At 46.1% G+C, this 24,226-nt stretch overlaps 1 protein-coding gene across 1 annotated transcript; it reads right to left on the bottom strand.

Moving 5' to 3' along the window:
- Positions 1-2,097: 2,097 nt before the first annotated feature.
- On the bottom strand, positions 2,098-17,856 carry GET1 (guided entry of tail-anchored proteins factor 1). The gene is made up of 5 exons (XM_036850501.1): positions 17,497-17,856; positions 8,132-8,297; positions 6,870-6,937; positions 5,502-5,616; positions 2,098-3,795 (listed from the first exon to the last, which is right to left on the bottom strand). The coding sequence occupies exons 1-5, from the start codon at positions 17,596-17,598 to the stop codon at positions 3,722-3,724; spliced, it is 525 nt and encodes a 174-aa protein (XP_036706396.1). The 5' UTR covers positions 17,599-17,856; the 3' UTR covers positions 2,098-3,721.
- Positions 17,857-24,226: the final 6,370 nt, after the last annotated feature.

The following is a 24,226-nucleotide window of genomic DNA, read 5'->3' as shown; positions in this document are numbered from 1 at the left end:
TTGAAAGAGGGATGCATACACTTTACATTCCAAACATGCAGGCAGAAAAGCTGACCCACACAAATAGTGAACCCAGAGAGAAAATGAACCGTCTGCCCTGCGATCCACATGGTGTGCAAACCAACTACACACAGAGCTTTGAATCTTGTGACACCACCAAAAGGCTCTGTCATGAAGGACTTGTAAGAAAACAGCACCCTAGAAAATTTCCCTGTTAACTGGTAACCCCCCAACTATGAAAATGTACTCCCTGTAAAAGGTATATGTGGCCCTAGTGGAAAACCATTATGTGTTTTTTTTTTCAAGTTAAATATCCCTGGGTACTGACTTAACACGCTGGGAGGGGTATAAAACAGTCTAAGGAACAGTCTCTGGCCCTAAAGGCACTTGCAGCATCGACAGAAAACCCTTATCACAACCCTTTATTAGAAAATTTCCCTGTTAACTGGTAACACCCCAACTATGAAAATGTACTCCCTGTAAAAGGTATACGTGGCCCTAGTGGAAAACCATTATGTGTTTTTTTTTTTCAAGTTAAATATCCCTGGGTACTGACTTAACACGCTGGGAGGGGTATAAAACAGTCTAAGGAACAGTCTCTGGCCCTAAAGGCACTTGCAGCATCGACAGAAAACCCTTTATCACAAAAGTATCTAAAACATTAGAAATAAAAACAAAATTAGTTGACAGAGCAGTCATATTGATATTATTTAAGATGTTCTGACGAGGAAGGGAAGAAAAAAGAAATCACTATTATCTAAAGCAGTCAGAGAAGGCTTAAAGGTCCAATAAAATATAAATAGATTGGACAGGAGGGGCCAGTGTACACACCACACGCATGTACACGTGCACACACACACACACACACACACACACACACTGCCCCCCCAGAGAGCTATGTATGTGTAAGAAAAACCACGGGAGGCCACAAAGTCTGGCCAGGTCAGGGAAGAGGAAACTAGTTGAGTTAGCATTCCACCCACTTGCACTGGCAAGAGAACTGTATTAACCCCATACAAAAATGACTGTGGGTTTGTACATAAAGATTTCCCTGCTTGATTCACCATAAACATAAAGCAAATAAAATTGGCATGATGAGAGATTTAGATGTATTTTTTTAATATAAATTTATTTATTTTATTTTATTTTTGGCTGCATTGGGTCTTCGTTGCTGCGCGCGGGCTTTCTCTAATGGCGGCGAGCAGGGTCTACTCTTTGTTGCGGTGCGCGAGCTTCTCATTGTGGTGGCTTCTCTTGTTGCGGAGCACGGGCTCTAGGCGCATGGGCTTTAGTTGTGGCTCGCGGGCTCTAGAGAGCAGGCTCAGTAGGTGTGGCGCACGGGCTTAGCTGCTCCGCGGCATGTGGGATCTTCCCGGAGCAGGGCTCGAACCCGTGTCCCCTGCATTGGCAGGCGGATTCTTAACCACCGCACCACCAGGGAAGCCCACTTTAGATGTATTTTAAATCAAACAGATGTCTATTCTCACATGAAACTATAAACTATACCCAGTAATTTTAAATAGAAACACAAAACCTACAGCTATCCATAAAATTTTAGAAAAGAGCGAAAAGCACAAATGTTAACACCAGTCCTCCCACTTCTGTGGAATCACAAGAGACTTCGCTTCCTTGCTCCTTTTCTGTACTTTCCAGGTAGGATTTAAAAAAAAAAAAAAAAAGCAAACAGTTTTTGTGGGTTTTTTTTTTAGGTATTACTTTTTAAAAGCTATTTTAAAAGCACATACATCGATATTCATACATGTATGGAATATCATGGGAAGAATCGTAAAGAAACTAGGAATAGTGGAAAACTCTGGAAAACTAAGTAACACAACAGTAGAAGGTCAGATGATGTACTTTTATCACATCCCTTTCTGTATATTTTGAATTCAGTGCCACGTTTACTACCTATTTAAAAACAAACACCAGGGAATTCCCACCGCAGGGGGCACAGGTTTGATCCCTGGTCGGGGACCTAAGATCCCCCGCAAGCCGCGGCACAACCAAAAATAAATAAATAAATAAATAAATAATAAAAACTTAAAAAACAAAAACAAACACCACTTTTCAAAAACCACAAGAATGTGAAATGTGACGGACATTTAAATTTCCCTTATTTAATCCTCACAAACTATTAATGTATGTGGAAAGAGTGAACAGCTGTGAATTATAAATCTTTTCCTCTAGCCTCAGTGAAATCTGTCAAAAGTCTTGCAGTATTAATTGCAAGAATATATCCTTAGGAGATAAATAAGGGTCTTGTCAGGTAGACTTTCACCAATTAGTGATCCCAGGACGGTCCAGAGTGCGCATACCTGGCCACCCGACTGTTGACTGTGTGACCTGCCATTCACGCCACAGCTCACGAATCACGGAGGGCCTGTGGCCTCGAAGGGGCCCGAGACCCCGAAGCTTCCTTCTGCTGCTGTCATGTCCTCAGCAGGTCGGCTGCTCATCCTCTGTGGCTAAAACGTACCTGTGAGGTGACTGGACGCTGGACGCTGGTGTTTGCTATAAATACGGCTGTATTCCCAGCTCTGCATCCTCTCCCAGAGCTGCAACAGCCTGGGGCCAGGTGAGTCTGGGTGATGAGGGGAACCCAAAACCCACTCTGGTGACCATCAACTAAAGCAGCACAATGCTCCGTCTCTACATAGCTCGATTACCAGAAATAATAACGAACGTACTATCATACCGTCAGGGAACACAAGGATACAAAAATGATCTTTTAAAAACTCGTGCTAGAAGTTCGCTTTACAGGGCTGTGGCCCACTTAGTGAACGTTTCAGGCCCTCTGCCACCGATCGGTCATAGCAAGTAAGCGGCCGTAAGGAAGGAAGTCACACAGCACTTGCAAAATTGTAATTAGAAAAAAGTGTTTTTAAAAATACTGAGCAGAATTATACTTGACGGGGCAAACATGTAGCCGTTGAAATTAATTTAATCAGGCTTCCCAGTTTGTTTTTTAAGTTTGTTCCATTCTACAGAGCATAAATATTAAATGCTTTAAAAATACCCTTCATTTGAAATACATTAAATATAAAACACACAGTTCAAACACAAAACAATGCATTATGGGCTCATGAATACATTTATAAAACACAGTAATGAAAAGTTAACAGCTTCAAATAAGTGGATAATACTATCCAAAGGCTTGGCCAACAAATGACATTTTAAATAGAGGAAGGAAAAAGCACAAGCAATGTCAATTAGTGTTATTCTCCCGGGAGTACTGCATGAGATTAAAAAACAAATTTTCAAATTCTAGTAGTGGTATTAAATTAAGTTACTTTCTAATCTGGATTAAAAATAGCACAAAGTCTTTAAAGTACTTAAGTTATTAGAAAAGTTTGACTTTCCAGTTGGCAATGTGACCTTTAAAATACGCCGAGAGTGCAAATCACAAGTAACAACATGTAGCCCATAATGTCACACACTTCTTATCACAAATCTGGTGCCATGCTGGCTGGTACACACGAGACTGACTTCCATGGCTCACAACAAATGGACAGAACGGTGATTCTTCTAAGAATCTCAACATGAAGTCCAAGAACAAACACGTTCAACAACAACAACTAACCTGTGGCTTGTGTTTCCTTTTTTAAAAAAACAAACAAACAAAAATAAACAAAACAAAAAATAAAACAGTATAAATCAGATTTGTAATCTCCTAAGTGAAAATTCGTTTTTGAAAGTGCTGTAGCCAAATTCATCTTCTTTTTCAGCTGAAAGGGTGAAGCACAATGGCCACAACTTTGTTACAGACTAAAATCCAACAGGTAATTCCAACACCACCTAAAAATAAAGAAATTCAACATGAGAGCATGCCAGGAGTTCCGCCCACATTTCCTGCCTCTGCTACCTTTGACTTCTAGGAAATAGAGCACTTCAGTCCTTTTTGAGTAGTGTTGGGCTAACACCCAGTTTGTGTTTCCTGGGTTCAAATTGATCAGACTTTTTTTTTTTGGCTGCGTTGGGTCTTCGTTGCTACACGCAGGCTTTCTCTAGTTGTGGCGAGTGGGGGCTACTCTTGTTGCGGCGCGCGGGCTTCTCACTGCGGTGGCTTCTCTTGTTGTGGAGCACGGGCTCTAGGCGCGCAGGCTTCAGTAGTTGTGGCACGTGGGCTCAGTAGTTGTGGCTCGCGGGCTCAGTAGTTGTGGCGCACAGGCTTAGTTGCTCCGTGGCACGTGGGATCTTCCCAGACCAGGGCTCGAACCCGTGTCCCCTGCATTGGCAGGCGGATTCTTAACCACTGTGCCACCAGGGAAGCCCCCAGACTTTCTACTGATTCACAGAGCTGCCTTCTTTACTAAGGAGGAATTATTTAAAACAACAAACAATGATTCGAATTTGTCTTTCCTGCCAGAGACATGTGCATCATTATTTATGATATTAATAGACGGTAAGACCACCCTGTCAGATGATCCGTTTTTCCCTTCCCACCAAAGCATTGTAAGCACGGAGGAATGTTTACCCACACCTTTCTTGCCCCACTGATGCTGAGAGACAGGAAGACAGAGTGGCCTCTGGCTCCTCGGCTCAGCAGCGCTGAGAGCCACCAGCCATACAGTGCTGGCCGGGTCCGGGAGGAGCGAGGGGGAGGGGGGGGAAGGGGCCTGGCTAAGTTGGAGATCTCTGACACGGTCATCCCGCTGACTTAGCGATTCACCTCCAGCATGATCACAAATCGCAACCAAAGACTGGCTGACCAGGATGTGTACTGCAGCATCATCTCTACAGCAAAAACTGGGGACTTAAATAGATACCCTTTAGCAGGGAAACTAGTCAATTATGACGCACCCAAATGAAGAACAGCTGTTCCAAGTTCCTTACTGAGGAGACTTATCAAGCTGCCCTCTCAGCACGGCCAGCAGCGCGCCCGTCTCCTAACCTGAAGAAATGCATTGATGCGGGAAAGGCTCACGTGATAAGAGGGGTGAAAAATGGCATGTGCCAGGTAACCTTAACCGTGCAAAAATAAATAGAAAAAAAGACTGGAAAAAATATACCGCAACGTTAAGGGGGGTTATCCATAGCTACTGAGTCTTTTTAAAAGTTATTTTTTTATATTTCTAATCATTCTACGATGACATGTACTAATTTTAACACCCAAAAGAAATTCTTTCAGAAGTGAAAGAATGGCCGATAGCAGGAAATGCTGCAGAGGGGCTAAGCATAGTGTGAATTGAAAAGGAGTCACAGAATTTGGGAACCAGAGGTGGTGTTTCAATAAACGGGGTATCAGACCCCAGGTATTGGGCTTGGATTACGGAGGCAGGCTTGGGTTGAGCCGTAGCCCTGCTACTTCACATTTCGGTGACACTGGACACGTCAGTTCTCTAGACGTCAGTTCCTTCGCTGCAAGCCCTGTGTGTGGCGGAGACACGGAGCTGCTCACTGTGGGCGGCAGCCTGAGCTCAGCTGCCTGAACCACCCCCCGCCACACGCCCCTAGGTCGGCCTGGCCGCACTCCTCCACCGCGTCTGCCAGCGCCCGCGTACCTGCTACTCCGGTGGGAAACGCTACCAGGCGGTCGAGTGGAGTTATCCACCTACTCGGCACCACGGCCACAGGGACAGCGTAGTACGTCCAGATGAGCGTGACCATCAGGGCAGCCTGCAAAGACACGGCTGGTGAGTGGAGACAGCCTGCCAGCCACACAAACGATCACCACGGAAGATGAGGAAACCCGGAAACAAGCCAAGGAAACTCTCCACATCAGTGACCTCCAACCCTACCCATCCAGTCCTCACAGCCAGCAGATACACGCACACCATCAAATTAGCTGATAGAGTGACCAAGGTCTCCCACAGCGCGAGTGTTCCTTCCTCATCGAGCACCTCCTCTCAGCAGCCAGCTTACGCTAACTACACCTCATCAGTGACAAAAGTGATCTCAAGCCTCTCAGGTCCTTGCAAAACTAGCTACCGCTCCCACCCGCACACCCAAGTGCAGAGGTGAGCCCTCTGTGAGGTTAAGTGGCGGGACGAGACGCGCTGCCTGCCCTCTCCTCCTTTCCCAGCAGCGCTCGGTCAGCTGTCTTCCATCCCCTTCGTGGCCTTGAACGTGCCACTCGAGGGAGCGGACCTCAGAGAGCACGGCTTGCTCGACTCCTCTCCCCGTGAGACCTCGCTCATACCAAAGTGACAAAGCCTCAGGATCAACGTCCTCAAACACACCCAAACCACCTGGGCTTTGGGGGGCTGGGCGCAAATCTTTTCCCCCAGGAAAGATCACATGTAGGACTGAAACTCGGAGACCATTTAAAGCAGCCACTAAGTGTGCAAGCGGCACATCCACACCCTCGGGCGAAGGAAGCAGCAGCAGGAGCAGGGATTGTTCTGCAGCAAAGGGAACAAGTAAACATCCCCCAGGCAAGGAAGCTGGGAATCAAAGGTCCTGGACTGAGGTGAGAATGACGTGTTCCCGCCTGGAGAGCAGACATCTATCTACACGTCACCTACACGTCTGCACACCCGGTGACAAGCAACGGCCACAGTCACCGACCGCCTTAGAAAATACGATGTCTAAATAAGCTCTCTCACTCCATACCCACCCAGGCTCCCAACGCTGCACTGAAACAAAGGCAAAATGAAAGAACTCCAGAGAAGCGCGTCTGCTAAAAAATCCCAACATTTAACAACTCTAAAAGACAAAGGCTAAAAGAGACTAAGAGAAACAAAGGCTTCATTTTAGTCTACCTTAGAAATTCACAGAGTGTTCAGAGTTACATGCTAGCAGGACCACACAGCACAGCAGCTGAAAGCGGAAAAGCCTGAATTCCCAGGCCCGGATTCTGGGCCACATGGTTCTGGAGGACAGTCCGTTACCAACTTCAGTGACCCCAGGTGACAGAATAGGACACTTACTTGCAGTATGTAGAAAGCAACACTTATAACCCATTTTATCTTGGCCAACTGAGCTGTCCGTGCTTTCACTGAAAGGAAAAACAGGATGAAATGGTATCAGTCCTCAAAAAAAATGAAGAAGATATTCAAGCACACAGAAATGTTATTTCTCCTCATAGACTATTTTCTAACTATGTACGTAACATCTGCTCAATATACTTAGACAAGGGAGTTCCCTGATGGGCCAGTGCTTGGGACTCCGCGCTCTCACTGCCGAGGACCTGGGTTTGATCCCTGGTCGGGGAACTAGGATCCCACAAGCTGCGCAGCACAGCCAAAAAGCAAACAAACAAAATATACACATACATACACAACACACACACACACACACACACTTAGAAAATATAAAATAGGATTTCTTAAAAGTCACCCACTGTGCCATTATTTAAAATAGAATCACACACAGATTATGAGATTTGAAGCTTTCATTTTAAAAACTCTTAAAGCTATTCATCTAAATCAGAGATTCTTTTACGAGGCACTTACCAACAGGACTACCTTTTTCTTCCTGGATTTCCCAGGCCACACAGCACACTAATCCGTAAGTGGGAGTCTAGTTTGTCTCAGGCCTGGGCAGGCCCCTCTGCAGGTTTCACTAGCCACACACTCTCTCAGCACACAAGCTGACCTCCTATCCATCAAAGGAGACTGTTAGGAACAGTGGCAAACATAAAGCTGAGTAAGACCTGATCCCCAGCCTGAAGTCTACACTTGGATAAGGACACTGCTGGGCATTTTTTAGAGCATTCACAAAAGCTCCTGGGAATCCACCATGAGATTTTTCTAGGCTTCTCTCAGAAAAGTGTTGAATTTGAAAATGTCAACCTACAGAGAATGAAGAAAATCAAAGATGTTAGGGGTTTCTGTGTGGTTGTGTGGGGTTTTTTTGTTTTTTGTTTTTTGTTTTTGGCCATGACTCTCGGCTTGTGGGATCTTAGTTCCCGGACCAGGGATCGAACCTGGGCGCACAGCAGTGAAAGTGCCAAGTCCTAACAACTAAACCGCAAGGGAAGTCCCCAGGCTTCTGTGTTTAGAAAGCAAAGGTTCACCAACAAAAAAGGAGGAAGTAACAATTATTACTGGGTCTCTTCTAGACAACTTAAAACTCTCTGTCAACATCAGAACCTCAAAGATCAAAGCACATATGCCGTGCCTCTTTCTATAAAGATTTCTCTATTAATCAGCTCGTACGAAGCTTCCCACACTACAAATGAGAACAGTACCGTGAGTTTTGAGCTTATCAGTCATCTTGTTGATCTTTCTCTCCAGCCTGGCGTATCTGGCAAACTCGTCCATCATGTTGACGGTGGAGAGCTCCTGCTTCATACCCTGGATCTCCGCTCGCATCTGTGACTCCTGCTCCACGTCCTTCTGCAGCACCCTGGACATCTGGTGGAGGTGACAGCCGGGATCAGCCTTCGCCCCCCATCCGCTTGCTGCCTCCTGCAGCTGGGCACGCTGCCCTTTACCCCCATGGCCAGGCTCTGCTGCCGGGTCCCAGTCCTGCTGCCTGCCCCCGACCACAGAAACGAAAACTCCCCCCCCGCCATGAGTCTTTATTCAATTACGTTTTTCCTTCTGCAGATATGCCCACGGACTGCTACAGCACAAATGTATGTATCCTTCACTTTTACAGCAAAATTGTGATTACAGGGTGAAAACTGATTCCATCCCCAGAGCTTCATTCAGGTGACAAGGACCGTGCACGCCCCTCATTCCTGTAGAATTCTGTGCTAAATTAGGTGGGCAGAGCAAGGGGGGGTGCCGGGGGTCAGGGATGAAGCGGTGGCGTGTGAAGAGGGCATTCCCGCAGAGGGGCTGCCTGGCATGAGAGTCGGGGTTCCACAGCAGGAGGGGCACATGTGACAAGAGGAGGTGGTAGTGGAGGCCGAGGGTGAGTTACAAAGGACTGAGCAAGACACGGAGACCTACTAAGGATACTGTGAGCCAGTTTTCTCACTGTGAGAAAAGGGAGTGAGAAACATGCATCGGTAGAGAACCAGAATGAATCCCATGGGACTGGATGAGAACTGGAGGTGCAGGTGTGAACTCGTGGTTTTCCATAGATACACAGACAGATGAAATAACAGACGTAAATGTTTGTGAAGAGCAGCCTCTGACAGCCAGGGCCCACATGGGACACGACCGGCCCAGGCGCCCTCCCCGGGGCCCTCCTGGCCGCCCGGATAGTGGAGGGGACCCAAGTGTGAGGGCACCTGCCCGTGCCGTCCCCAGACGCCCCCCACAGACACACACACCGGCCAGGACACTGCCAGCGGCCCGGGCTACACATGCAGTGGCTGCCAGGTAGCGCCCAACAACCCCCCAGGACAGGTGAAGGTCCCAGGAGAGCGAGGGGAGAGCAAGGGGACCACCCTCGCACCAGAGCAGGAAGGTCCACGGGCGACCTCGTAGGGGACTGAGAATTCCTCAGGGACTGACCTGGAGTGATGAGTGTACCTCCCCAAATCAACGCCCACGGTACCTGGTGAGATGCAAAGACAACACAGCATCCTTTATGTGACATCCTCGCCAAACACTGGACAAGGATGTCCACAGAAGGCCATTGTGCAAAATCACTGCCCTGCGATATTTGGAAATGTCATCCTCGCAATTCAAGGAAAGACCAAGACTCCTTCTAGACTGAAGAGACATGACAAGTATGTGCTATGCATGGTGCTGACTGGGGTCCTTCTGCTATAAAGGACGTCACTGGGACGAGGAAACCCTGAACGGGACAGGAGGATTGTACCTGACAGCTGTACTGCGAGCAAGGCCACTCTTTATACACTAAAGTACTGGGGAAAGAGGGCACTCGGGTTGACAACTTACTTTCAAATGGTTCAGGAAACAAAACCAGTTCTTTCTAATGAATGTATAACTTTTCTGCACGTTTGTGTTTGTTTCACATTTTTAAAAATATATTAATAAAGATACATTAATAAACTATATTAATATACTTCTCTGTACTGGTACACAGCAGGTACACAATAAATCAGTCTGTTCCTCTAGCCCCCGGTTCCCCCCCTGCCTGGTGCACAGTAGGGTGACGCTTCAGTTCGAGCTGGCCAGCCGCGCCCCTCTTGCGGGTCTCCCAGGGATGCCCGCACAGCCTCACGGTACACCAGCTGAGGCCCCTTTCCAGCGCCCGAGCAATGAGGCCCTTCGGTCTCCAGAGGGCGCCTGTGCAGCAGCACAGTGTGCTTACCACTGCGCAGCCTCCTGGAGTAGGGGGGTCTTCAAACTCAACTGTCTTGTCCCCACTACCCAACACTCTAACTAAAGGACATACACGCTAGCCAGATCCACCCTAGAGCAGAAAACAGGAATGCACCAAATTATCTTTAAAAATCACAGAATCATCTTAAAGAGCAAGGAGTTCATAGATGCTGCTTAAACTTTGTAAATCAAGAAACAGGTGCAGGGACTTCCCTGGCGATCCAGTGGTTAAGACTCCGCGCTTCCATTGACGGAGGTGTGGGTTCGATCCCTGGTCCGGGAACTAAGATTCCCGAATGCCATGTGAAACGGTGCGGCACAGCCAAAAAATCAATTAAAGGTGTATTTTTTTAAAAATTTGATTTTAAAAAAACAGGTGCAGGGTGGGGAAAGGACTTTCAGAGGTGATGGAGATGTTCTTTACCTTGTTTGTTTCGGTGGTTACCCTGATTAAGTGTGCCAAAACTCATCAAACTGCCCATGTACAAGAAGTGAATTTCACTGAATGCAAATTACACATCAATAAACCTGACTTTTAAAAGTAAGATTTAAAAAGAAATAGAGGGGGGACTTCCCTGGTGGCGCAATGGTTAAGAATCTGCCTGCCAATGCAGGCAACACAGATTCGAGCCCTGGTCCGGGAAGATCCCACATGCCGTGGAGCAACTAAGCCCGTGCACCACAACTACTGAGCCTGTGCCCTAGAGCCCGCGAGCCACAACTACTGAGCCCGTGAACCACAACTACCGAAGCCCATGCGCCTAGAGCCCGTGCTCCACAAAAAGAGAAGCCACCGCAGTGAGAAGCCCTCGCACAGCAACAAATACCCAACACAGCCAAAAATAAATTAAAAAAAAAAAAGAAAAAGAAATAGAGGGGCAAACACGTTACGTACATAGCATTATACAGAATACAGGCTGTGCTTCACAGATTTTTTTAATCGAAGGCTTGTAGCAACCTTGCATCAACCAAGTTTACTGGCACCATTTTTCCAACAGTATTTGCTCATTTCATGTCTCTGTGTTACATTCTGGTAGTTCTCATAATATTTCAAACTTTTTTATTATTGTTATATTTGTTATGGTGATCTTTGATTAGTGATTTTTTTTTTTTTTTTGGCCACACCACATGGCTTGCAGAATATTAGTTCCTGGACCAGGGATCGAATCCTCGCCCTCAGCAGTGAAACAGCAGAGTCCTAACCACTGGATCAGCAGGGAATTCCCTAATTAGTGATCTTTGATGTTACTACTACAACTCACTAAAGGCTCAGATGATGGTTAGCATTTTTTAGCAATAAACAATTTTTTAATTAAGGCATGTACACTTTTTTTACACAATGCTATGCTACTGCACACTTAATAGACTCTAGTGTAAACATAACTTTTTTATGCACTGGGAAACCAGAAATTGCATGTGACTCACTTTACTTCGATATTCATTTTATTGCAGTAGCCTGGAACCAAACCCGTGATATTTCCGAGGTACGCTGTACATAAAACAATTAAAAACTGCAAAGGCCAAAAATGGTTACTCAGGAGTGGAAAGTGAGTGAGGGCAGGAGAATAAACTTGAGGGGAACTGAAGAGATTTGTGGTTAAAATTAGGAAATGCAGCGCTTGAAGAAAAAATGAATATATCACATCTACAAGTACAAAAAAAGAAAATTTGGAAGTGTTTAAGTTTGCAAATAGGTACCATTAATCCAAGACCTCCTTACAAATAACTGTTAAAATATACTAGAATTATGAATTGAAATGTGAGATTTAAGGAGATCTGAATTTTTTAAATGTTCTTAATTTTTTAAAATATTTATTTGGCTGCACCGGGTCTTAGTTGCAGTATGTGGAATCCAGTTCCCCAACCAGGGATCGAACCTGGGTCCCCTACACTGGGAGCACGGAGCCCTAACCACTGGACCACCAGGGAAGTCCCAATATTAATTTTTAAAACATAAATACCTGGGGCTTCCCTAGTGGCGCAGTCGTTAAGAATCCGCCTGCCAATGCAGGGGACACGGGTTCGAGCCCTGGTCTGGGAAGATCCCACATGCCATGGAGCAACTAAGCCCGTGCACCACAACTACTGAGCCTGCGCTCTAGAGCCCGTAAGCCACAACTCCTGAGCCCGCGTGACACAACTACTGAAGCCCGCGCGCCTAGAGCCCGTGCTCCGCAACAAGAGGAGCCACTGCAATGAGAAGCCCGTACACTGCAAGGAAGAGTAGCCCCCGCTCGCCGTTAACTAGAGAAAGCCCGCGCGCAGCAACGAAGACCCAATGCAGCCAAAATTAAATAAATAAAATAAATAAATTAAAAAATAATAAATATCTGAAGTCTTTTTTTTTTTTTAACTTCTATCTGGTTTTTAATTTGTTTTTTTTGGCTGCGTTGGGGCTTCGTTGCTGCATGCGCACTTTCTCTAGTTGCGGCGCGCGGGCTTCTCATTGCGGTGGCTTCTCCTGTTGCGGAGCACGGGCTCTAGGCGCATGGGCTTCAGTAGTCTCTTAACCACTGTGCCACCAGGGAAGTCCCCTGAAGTTTTTATGTACTCAAAGGCGTATTAAATCTCTCACTTGACAGAGACTGATAAGTTGTGTGGGGTATGGTTTTTCAAAGACCTGGAGATGGATCCACAAATAATTCTAAAGAAGAAAAGAAAATAAGTTTTTAAAGATCAGTGAGGGATTTCCCCAGCGGTCCAGTGGTTAGGGCTTGGCACTTTTACTGCCTGCTGCCCAGGATCAAATCCTGGTCAGGGAACTGAGATCCCGCAAGCGCAGGAGGAGACCATCAATCAATAAACAAACAAACAAACAAAATTTGCTCATCACGAAAAAAAATCTGGTGGGAGAATCTGGAGAAAAAACAAAGGCAGAACCAATCCTTTGTTTCTCTTGTCCCCAGACGCTGGCCCTCTGCCTGTGTGACATCCCAGTGTCCTCCTCAGTCACCCTCTGATCCTGTCCAAGTTGGACACTCCCTCTGCCAACAAAATGCCAAGACTTGCGGTGGCACTGGGGTTGTTCAAATCCTCACTCCCCGGCTCACTGGCTGGCAACTCTCTGGACCAGACCCATCTGAAAATCGTGCCCGACATTTACAGCTCAAAGGCTCCTGCCTCCCGGAACACAGCAGGCACCCCTGGGAATGGCGGCTCAGGCGTGTCCCTAATACCGCAGGGAGACCCCTCACCCCGGGAAGGGCCCAAGGCCCAGAACAACCCCACATGCCCCTCAGCCAGGACCGGCCAAGTCAGGCCCACTCCTCGGGGCCCTGGTCTCCGGCACGTGGGAGTCCGCATCCGCCAGGCCGCACCTGCTCATGCGCACTCAACCCCCGTCGCCGCCTCTGTCCCCTCCTCAACCAGCACTTGGGGCCCATCCTCATGCCTGGTCCACAGCAAGAACTCACTAGGCGACCGTGCTCCCTGGAAACGGGGAGGGTCTCAGCAAGGCCCGCAGCGGCAGGCCCTGCAGTGTCCACCCCTCACCTCAGTGGCCCGGGCCCCTAGAGGGAAAAGGGAAGCGGCCACTTTTTAGAGCAGAAAGTTAAGTGTGATTTTGAAGTTGTCAAACACAAAAGTGGCGGTCAGTCCCACACACCAAATCCCAAAGGACAGCCTGCGCTGCACCCCTGCTCAAGGTCTGCAAAGCAGGAGGTCTGTGAGGACGGGGCCCCTGGAGCCTGAGCACCGCACGCGGCTCTCCGGGACCCGCAGACCGCCCTCTAGCGCGTAGGTCCTGGGGCGCCTGCGCAGGGCACGTGCCTCGCCCGGACCCTCACCCCTCCCTCCGCCACGCCAGTCCTAGGGCGCCTGCGCAGTGCACGCATCTCGCCAGGACCCGCAAGCCGCCCTCCAGCGCATCGGCCCTGGCACGCCTGCGCACGGCACGTGGCTAACTAGGAGCTCCTCCCGCCCTCGGCCATGCCAATCCTGGGGCCCGGGGCGCCTGCACAGCGCGCCTCCGTGCAGCCGGCACGGAGCGGAGCGCTCCGCAGGGTGGTCTTTGTCCCCTCTGCCTCCGCCTTTGGCTATGTTGGATCGCAAATGCGTCCTGTGACCAGCTAGAAAGGAAACATGAAAGAACTCGCAGGAAAATTCTAACCAAGTCAACGCCAAGGAATTGTTGTCCTCATCCAGGCCCCCAGCCCCCACCCCAGTATTTGGCTGAGGTCCCATCCCAGGACCTTGCAGCACTCTGCTGGGAGAGGACTTCTTGCACTTGCGAGACTTCCTCAAGGGCCTCTCCTGACTAATGGGAAGGTGCGCCCCTTCCCTGCTCTGGCTGAAGGGAAGAAGCTTCGGAAACCCTGGAAGGAAGGCTACAGTCTGAGGGGCAGGGGCATGGCCGGTTCCCAAACTGATCCTCCCTGGAGTCTCTCCCACGTGCATCCTCAAATCAGTGCCTGCGATGGGGCGGCCTCTAATGGTCGAGACGGAGCAGCGTTTTACCCTACACAGGACCAGTGCGTTCCTTACAGCTCTTCACTGACCCTCAACACAAAACGGATCTCTTTATTACTTCTCTCTGTTTTGAACACCAGCAACTGTACTCTGCTAGGATAATGTTATCCTTCTGAACCTGGCTAACAATTCTGACAGTGTTACAACCAAGGGAAAACGGGTCTAAGAAGGCTAACTGGTTGGAGGTTAGAGAGGTTACACAGCCTGTAGGATGCAGCAAAGGAAGTGACACAGGTCCAAGGACAAACCCAGGGCTCATTCACCTGAACGACAAACAGCCACCCTGATAAGGCACAAACCTCGTGCATGTGTAGACTGCAGCAATAACTTCTTATGAGAGTGTGCTAGCTGCAGGGCACAGGTTTGGTGAAAGCTTGGTGAAGGAGCCAGAGATGATGACAGTTCTTATTTACAGCCGCTGCCATATCCCAAACTCTCTCCTCCTTCCCCCTCAGCTTATGAGAAACTAGGAACAATTCACAGAGGAATACAAAACCAACACAGCCTCTTTCAGCAATTGAGGTTAGTTTTGTGTGTGGTTCCAATATAAGGTGAAATGAGATGGGGTACATAGGAAGAATCGAAGTGATACTGCAAGTAAGATGGGCAGGCAACCCACAGAATGGGAGAAGATGTTTGCAAATCATATATCTGATAAGGAGTTAATATCCAGACTCTATAAAGAACTCCTAACTTAACCACAAAAATGCAGCCACTCACTCTCGATGTGGGCCTCCAGAGAGCGCCCTTCCCCTAGGGACAGCTCCTGAAGCCCCATTAGAAAAGGGGCCACAGACCTGAATAGACGTTTTTCAAAGATATACAGATGGTCAATAAGCAAATGAAATGATGTTCAACATCACTAATCATTAGGAAAATGCAAATCAAAACCACAAAGAGAAACCACTTTGCATCCATTAGGATGGCTATTATCCAAAAAGGAAAAATAATAACTAAAAATACCAATGTTGGAGAATGTGGAGAAACTGGAACACTTGTGCATTGCTGGTGAGAATTTACATGATGCAGCCGCTGTGGAAAACAGTGCAGCATTTTCTCAAAAAAATTAAAAACATAATTACCATATGATCCAGGAATTCCACTTCTGGGTATTTACCCAAAAGAACTGAAAGCAGAGATTTGAATAAACACTTGTACACCAATGTTCTAGCAGCATTATTCACAATGGTCAAAAGGCAGAAACAATCCAAATGTCCATCAAAAGATGAATGAACAAACAAAATGTGGTATATACATACAGTGGAATATCATTCAGCCTTAAAAAGGACAGAAATCCTAACACAGGCTACAACAGGGATGAACCCTAAGGACATTATGCTGAGTGAAATAAGCCAGACATAAAAGGACAAATATTATATGATTTCACTTATATGAGGTGCCTAGAATAGTCAGATTCATAGAGATGGAAAGTAAAATGGCGGTTGCCAGGGACTGGGGAAGGGGCATGCGGATAACGCCCCATGTTTACTGCGGACACAGCCTCAGTTTAGGAAGCTGCAGTTCTGGAGACGAAGGGTGATGAACGGCTGCACAACAATGTGAATGTACTCAATGCCACTGAACTACCTAAAAATGGTTAAAACGGTAAATTTTATGTTATGTATATTTTACCACAATTTTTAAAAAATAAGAAAAAAGAAAAGTGGGCTGGGGCCTACTCTTCAAGGGTCTTTTATGCAATGCTGAGTACTTCGGACACCATCTTAAAGACAAGGAAGCATCAGGAAAGATTCTGAACGGGGGATGGGATTAAGAGAGAACTGCCTCAGGACAACTTGGGTGATAAGGTCCTAGAATAGAGTTTTACACAAAACAGGCACCCAACGGATACCAGTAGAGTAGAACAAAAAGAAGTAGAAACCCTGTCTAGTCTTAAACACCCCACCACCACCACCAATTTATACTAGGAGAGAAAAGCAGAACTGAGTTCCCAGGATACTGCTACAGGGTGTGCACCCCATCTTTGAGTCTCGGCCTAAGTCAGACAGCCCCTCACTCCCACTGTCGGCCTACAGAGGGCGCCCTTCCGCGGCTACTCACCTTCTCCACAGGCACCTCCCATCAAATATGCCACCAAACCCCCTATTCAGGCTCCAACAGGCAGAGGGGCAGACCTCGGAGAATCACAAACCAAGGATCAAACCTCCACCCGAGCAATCACTAGCTGGATGTCTTAGGACAACTACTAGACTCTGAATCAAACACACCTCCTCTGGGAGGTACAGGAAGATGGCATGACAGTCACAGCAGCCGTGGCGACTGGACACGAGGAAATTACTCACGATGGACACAACGCCCCGCAGGGAGTGCTCCCAAGTGCCCGACGCTCCTCTGGGTACAGGAACATCACAGAGCACTGGGATTCTAAGTCTACACTGTCTCCAACCCCTCCCGCCCCAAAAATGGGGGCCCCTGCATCCTGAGACCCGTACCCAGGGACCCTGCACAGCTGCACTGCACGCGAGAAGGCGAGACTTCTCGGAGCCCCGGACGCCGTGCTGCAGGCACTGGCCCTCCCCACGCCCCCACCCCAGCAGCCTGAGGCTGCTCGACGCCCCCAGGAACCAGAGAATAACGGAAATGAGTGCGGCTGGCAGAAGGGCACTGAGAACTCCATACCGCTGCCACGCGAAAACGTGGCCAAGCGTTATCAGGCATTTTTTTTTTCTCCCCAAAAATCCAGAAAACCGGATATGGGGGTAAAGCGTTGCGACTTGACGCTAGCAACTCACTCAAAAACATCTTAAAACACAGAACGGCCCAACCAAGACGCCTCTGCAGGCCGAATCCGGCCGTCGGGCGGCCAGTTTGAGACCCCTGTGTCTACGGCACGCTGGGGCGGCGACCCCACCGGCCCCTGGAAGGCCAGATAGCCACTTACGAAGGAGGAGAAGGACGGGAGGAGGATCCTGAGTACATTGCATCCAAACACGAAGCTGAGCACCAGCAGCCAAGCCCAGCGGTCGGCCTCGGCCGCGCTCATCTCGGAGGCTCACGGCGGCGCCAGCTCGGCTAAAGCAGCTCCACCTGGGACCAAGCCGACGGCCGCGCGTGCGCAGTGAGCCCAGCGCGCCGCAGAGGCGCGCCGCTGCGCCTGCGCACTGCGCCGCACTCGGGGAGGCGGGGCCGTCTTTTGCTCCGGGCTTTGGTTCACGCCAGCCTTGCCCTTGGCCTTCCCGGCTTCCGTAGAGTTCTCGCACCCGCCCCACCACGCCGCGGAACCAGTTTTCCAAATTCGGCCTCTACCGTGTCTCTGGTTTTGTTGTATCTGCAAACCACTTGTGTGATTATGTAATTAATACTTTCTTTAAACTGACTCACCTTTATTCCTAAATAAATGTATTTTTAAATAAACCTTTCCGTAAATAGAAAGCTACGGTAATGATAGTAGCAAGTAACCGTAAAAAGAAAAACGTTTTGTAAGTAGTTTTTAGTAAGTAGTGTTTACATTTCAAAGCTAAACATTGTAATAAATGTAAGTAATTTACAAAACTGCATACCTGAGGTCCTGGTTACATTCAGCCTGTAATAAAGTAGCCTACATTTATGGGAAGATGAGGTTTTACAGCAGAAGAATCCCAACTCACAGTTATGTGTAGTAGGTAAAGCAAAAGATGATTAGCTGCCTCTTCTGCCTTGGTTGGAGTCTGAGAACTAACTCCCAATCAGAATGAATCGAGGAGCTGTGGTTCTACAAATTTCTGATTAAAGAAAACATGTGAAGCGAAACTATTCGATAGCGGTAGAGGGAATTATTTCCATGGAGAGGTTTCTTGGCCGGTAGGTGATGCTGAACTGACCAAAACAAAAGACAGGCTTGGAGCCTGCTTCCCCTCCATAGCCTTCCCCTCCAGCTGGACCATCCAAGGCAGCCTGGCTACTAGCTACCCACTAAAGGTTTGGAAGGATTGGAAGTAGAAACCACCTCGTGAAAAGTGATGGCAGATCCTCCGGCCTCCATCTCCCGGCCCCCAGTCTCTGCTTTTCAGGCGGAAGAGGAGAGCATCGCCTGCTCCCCACCCGTACCACACCCCATCCCAGTACCACATCCCCCCAGGAGGAGGATCACCAATTCCTGGTGAAACGAGAATTTGACAAAAAACGCTGGAGAATGTCCTTGACTGTACAACAGTGGTAGGAGAGGACCAACAGTACCTGGCCAGTGTGAACAACTCAGCTCTCTCCTATTGCTCCATTTAGGCAGCTCTTAACGGTTAAAGGCTGCCAACACCATCCGAGTACCACACTAGGCCGTCAAGTTAAAAAGAAAAAAAAAAAGTATCCGTCCCATAGAAAATAAAGATTGTGATAATGTCACAAATGGATTTCAGTCCAGAGCAAGACTGGCAGAAAATACTAACACCATTGGGGGTTTTGATCAAACCATTTCTTGTTCAGAACAAACAGATCTTGGAACCTCTGACATAATACAACAATTCCTCTTCATAGGACTTCAGAGAATGTGTTTAGCAAGCCCTATATCAGTGACTTTTATGTTGATTTTAAACCAATCACGACTGAGATTGGAGAAATGAGTACTCTAATAGAGACCAACTCTCCGTCAGAGACTCAGAGTAGTGTCAGCAGGGACCAGAGACGTGCCCAGAACTGAGCGATTTAGGGCCAGTGACTGAGGGTGGCCCACCTGAGGCGGAGTCTTCTCAAGACAGGCACACCCAGAAGGCAACACTGAAATGCAAAGTGAAAATGAGATTGCCTCAACTATTCCCAAAACAGGGAAAACAGAGCGGACAAAGAAACAATTTAGTGGGAACTGAATTTACCTCTTCTTAGCTTTGCCCTCTTGGTTTTACTAAATGAAAATGATGATGATGATCACATACCAGGTTGAATCAAAGAACAGACTGACGATCTTTCCACCGGGAACTAGGGGTACATCAATATTCAGAGTAACTTAGGTAAAATCTGCGCTGTTTATTTCAGTAACTGGCTGTCACAAACTAAGTGAGGGCAGATACCTCACTTGCACAAATTTTATAGCCAGCATATTTCTCAGTGGCTGTCAGAGGATTGGACATGTCTATATGTTGGCAGCCAGTTTTAGGTCCAGGATAGCTAACGATGAATGAAGTATTAGGATCTCTTGGAAAACTGCATTTTAGCGTAGTTGAATATTTGAGCATTCTTGTGTGTGTGTGTGGTGTGTAGGTGTGTGAGGAAGTAATCAGAGTGGAAAATATCACAGATTGTAATTCAAGCTATTTTGTTGTTTTTTAAACTTGTTAAACTTGTTTAACAAGTTTTAAAAAAGCATTTCTGCAAAATTTTAAAATGCAAATGTTAAATATCTTTAAAAGCAGCGAGGTTATTGATAGATGGTGGTCGAACAACATTGTGAATGTACTAAATGCCACTGGACTGTATGCTTTAAAATGGTTACTTCATGTCATGTGGATTTCACCTCAATTTAAGAAAAATATTGCTACAGCCAAATAACCTTTAAAATGTTTTTATTTTTGTCTCTTTGTTATGCTAGGCCCTTCTGAATATGCAAAATTCAACAGGTTAAAAATTAATCTTCTGATTGTTATTAGTGCAATAAATTTCATTTAGACCTCAAATTTTCACAGGCTTTTACTATGTCCAGAAATTTATCCCTAAATAAAACTGTCATGAGCTTTTTCTTTTTAAAAAATTATTCTAAAATAATTTCAAACTGAGAAAAATTACAAAAAATATAAATGGTATCAAGAACACCCAATACCCTTTTTTTATCTTCACCTACTTTAACGTTAACATTTTAGCCCATTTGCTTTATCTCTTTCAAAATATCACTAAGAATATTACCTTATATAATCACAGTACATTCATCAACTTCAGTGAAGTTGACATTGATACAATACTTTAATCTGCCATTTGTGTTCATTCCAGTTTTGTCAGTCCACTGAATAATGTCCTTTGTAACATTTTCCCTCCATTACAAGATCTAGCCCAGGGTCAGGCATTGCATTTAATTAACATGTCTCTTTGGCCTCCTTTAATCTGGACCATTTCCATAGCCTTGCTTTGTCTTTTATTACATTAACATTTTGGAAGAATTCGAGTCCAGTTCCTCTACATTCTCGCCAATACTCGCATGGTCAGTCTTTTAAATCTTAGTCATTCTAATAGGTGTGTAGTAGTATCTCACTATAGTTTTTTGCTATATTTGCATTTCCCTAGTGACTACTGATATCGAGCAGGTTTTCACATGCCTATTTGTCATTCTCATATCTTCCTTGATGAAGTATCTGTTCAAATCTTTTGCCCCCTTTTTTACTGAGTTGTTTATTTTCTTAGTATAGAGTTTTGAGTTCATTCTGGACACAAGTCCTCTATCTGGTATATCCTTTACAAATATTTTCTCAGTCTGTGGCTTATCGTTTCATTCTTTTAGAGGTGTCTTTTGAGGAGTAGATTTTAAACTATAGTAACAGAAATCTGCCTGGGGCTGAGGATGTGATCAAGATTGGCTGAGAAAGGACAGCAGGGATTTTTTTCCAGGTGATTTACATGTTCTAAAACTGGTTGTGGTGATGATTGCACAACTGTGTCGATTTATTAAGAATTATTGAATTTTAAACTTAAGGCAGGTGAGTTTTATGCAGTGGGTTTTTACCACAATTTAAATTATTTTTCAACTTTTAAAGATTAAAAAATTTTTTAATTTAAAGGAATTAAAGGCTTCTGTGTGTCAGACACTTTAGTAACTGCAGGATATACTATTTTTTTAATAGAATATGTATTTATTTTTTTATCTTTGGCTGCGATGGGTCTTCGTTGCTGCACGCAGGCTTTCTCTAGTTGTGGTGAGCGGGGGCTACTCTTCGTTGCAGCACGCGGGCTTCTCATTGCGATGGCCTCTCTTGTTGTGGAGCTTGGGCCCTAGAGCGCAGGCTCAGTAGTTGTGGTGCACCGGCTTAGTTGCTCCGCGGCATGTGGGATCTTCGCGGACCAGGGCTCGAACCCGTGTCCCCTGCCTTGGCAGGCGGATTCTTAACCACTGCGCCACCAGGGAAGCCCTGCAGGGTATAATATGTTGATGAACCAAATGTCCTCAGTCCTTGTTCTCCTGGGGCTTAACTAAACAAATAACTGTTAAGTACTGTCAATAATTGCCAGCATACAAAGTTTTTAGAAGGGACACACAGATTTATCTAAGCAACTGCCTCTGTCCTAGTTCCAAGGTTGGATGACAGGTTTATGGGTGCTCACTAGATTGTTAGTAAAGAACATAAAATAAAAGAGGGTGGGAATTCCCTGGCGGTCCAGTGGTTAGGACTCTGTGCTTTCCCTGCCGAGGGAGCAGGTTCTATCCCCAGTTGGGGAACTAGGATCCCCCAAGCCGCTCATGGCACGGCCAAAAAAATAAAAAATAAAAATAAATAAATAAAAGACCTCTAAACTGGTCTCCCTGCTTCTGCCCTTGAGCCCCTAAGACCCAGAGCAGTCAGAGTGGTCCTTTAAAAGAAATAAAATAAAATATAATAGGGTTATGGATGAAATAATAATGTTATGTGCACCATTTAAAATTTTTTTTCAAAAATGTAGTACGAGGAGGGGGCTTCCCCGGTGGCGCAGTGGATAAGACTCTGTGCTCCCAACGAAGGGGGCCCTGGTTCGATCCCTGGTCAGGGAACTAGATCCCACACGCATGCCGAAACTAAGAGTTCGCATGCCACAACTAAGGATCCCACGTGCTGCAACTAAGGAGCCCACCAGCCACAACTAAGGAGCCCGCCTGTCACAACTAAGACCCTGTGCAACCAAATAAATAAATAATTTTTTTTAATGTAGCATGAGGAGGGAGGGATAAATTAGGAGTTTGGGATTAACATTTACACACTACTATATATAAAATAGATAACTAACAGGACCTACTGTATAGCACAGGGAACCGTACGCAATATTTTGTAACAACCTATAAGAGAAAAGAAGGTATACATATATATATATATAAATAACTGAGTCACCTTGCTGTACACCTGAAACTAACACAACCTTGTAAATCACCTATACTTCAACTTTAAAAATGTAGTACAGGATGCTATTAAATACAAAGGGGCCTGATCTAGTGTGCGGCTTGAGCATGTAAGAACTAATGAAGGACTTCATATACTTCACTCTTCATCTCACACCCCTGGAAAAACACACTAGATTGATTAATGGGTCTCTGTTAGAAATTTCCAAAAGAAAAAGAGAAAAATACAGCCTTCTGATGCCCTGCACCACCCCCGCCCTCCCACCAACCGTGAACTCACTAGCACTACACCGGAAGAGGCAATTCTCTTTTCCCTTAGGTTGGCTCAGAGATGAGAGAGGTGGAAGGTTCCACATCAAGTTTCACCATGTCTTGTATACAAGACAAGCACACAAGTAGATTCAGTGAATCTACAGGTCTGAGATCACTCATCCCACTTAGGGCTGTTAATGGCAAGAATAACTTTGCTGGTCCAGCTAACAGGACAGGTAATTTTTGGCAATAGGAAAGCTCTTTTTAGATCGAACCTAAATTTATGGTATTTCATACACAACGTGGTAGGCTGAGCTGATTACATAGCCTAGTATCACTGAAAGGAGCAAAGAGCATTGTATGACGTGCAAATATGATCAATACAAGCGACAGGAAAATGATGCCAAATGATGTGAAGTAAAGACTATAAGTCAGAGAATTAAACTGGATTACACTTGGGCTCAAAAAGCAGGAAAAGATATCTAAGACTCATCTATTTTTGCTAATTATTCTCTGAATGGAAAGGAAAATGAGAGGTCATTCAGATGGGAATCACATTCTATATCATTTAACTGTAATGAAATGTCACATTCTGATCCCTCTCTTCCCATTTTTTCCTTAATGAAAATTACACCAAAGGGAGTTCATCAATTACAATGCATCAGTTACAATCTAAGAAAGGATTCAGAAAGAAATCTTTTTTATTATTATCTGAAAAATGTAAAAGTAGAATTAAGAAAACATTTTTTTTTCTGCTTTTAATTGTTATTCTAGCCAACACTCCAAACCACAGATGTGGGGCAACATCTCACCAAATTTGAGACAGCTTCCTCCTGTAGGTTTATGAATGGGGCAACCCTCAAACCATGTCAGCTGAACACATCTATACCATTGCCTCTGCTTTTATTTTATTTAATTAATTTATTATTATTTTTTTGCCTCCGTTTTTAGAGTTCACACAAGCCAGGGAAACCTTGAACACTTTCATGTGATTTCAAGAGTTGGGTAGAACAAGTGCCCCTTAATGATGGAGTAGACTCTTTCTGCTCAAGCCTCAAATATTACAAAGTGGCTGCCCATTTGAAGGGGTGATTCTTTTCTGAAGCCACAGAAGCTGAGCAATCTGGAAGAGATGCAGGGAGTGTTCCTGCTATAGACAGAATATTTGTGTTCCTCCAAAATTCAAAAGTTGAAACCTAACCCTTAATGTGATGGTGTTAGGAGGTGGGGCCTTTGGGGTGATTAGGTCATGGGTGTGGAGCCTTCATGAATAGGATTAGTGCCCTTATAAAAGAGACCCCAGAGAGCTGCCTTCCCCCTCCTGCCACTTGAGGACACAGCTCAAGACAGCAGTCTATGAACCAGGAAGTGGGTTCTC

This window comes from Balaenoptera musculus, chromosome 4 (genome assembly GCF_009873245.2).
Source record: "Balaenoptera musculus isolate JJ_BM4_2016_0621 chromosome 4, mBalMus1.pri.v3, whole genome shotgun sequence".
Lineage (NCBI taxonomy): Eukaryota > Metazoa > Chordata > Mammalia > Artiodactyla > Balaenopteridae > Balaenoptera > Balaenoptera musculus.
The sequence above is the reverse complement of the archived record's forward strand: the minus strand, read 5'-3'. Positions and strand labels throughout refer to the sequence as shown.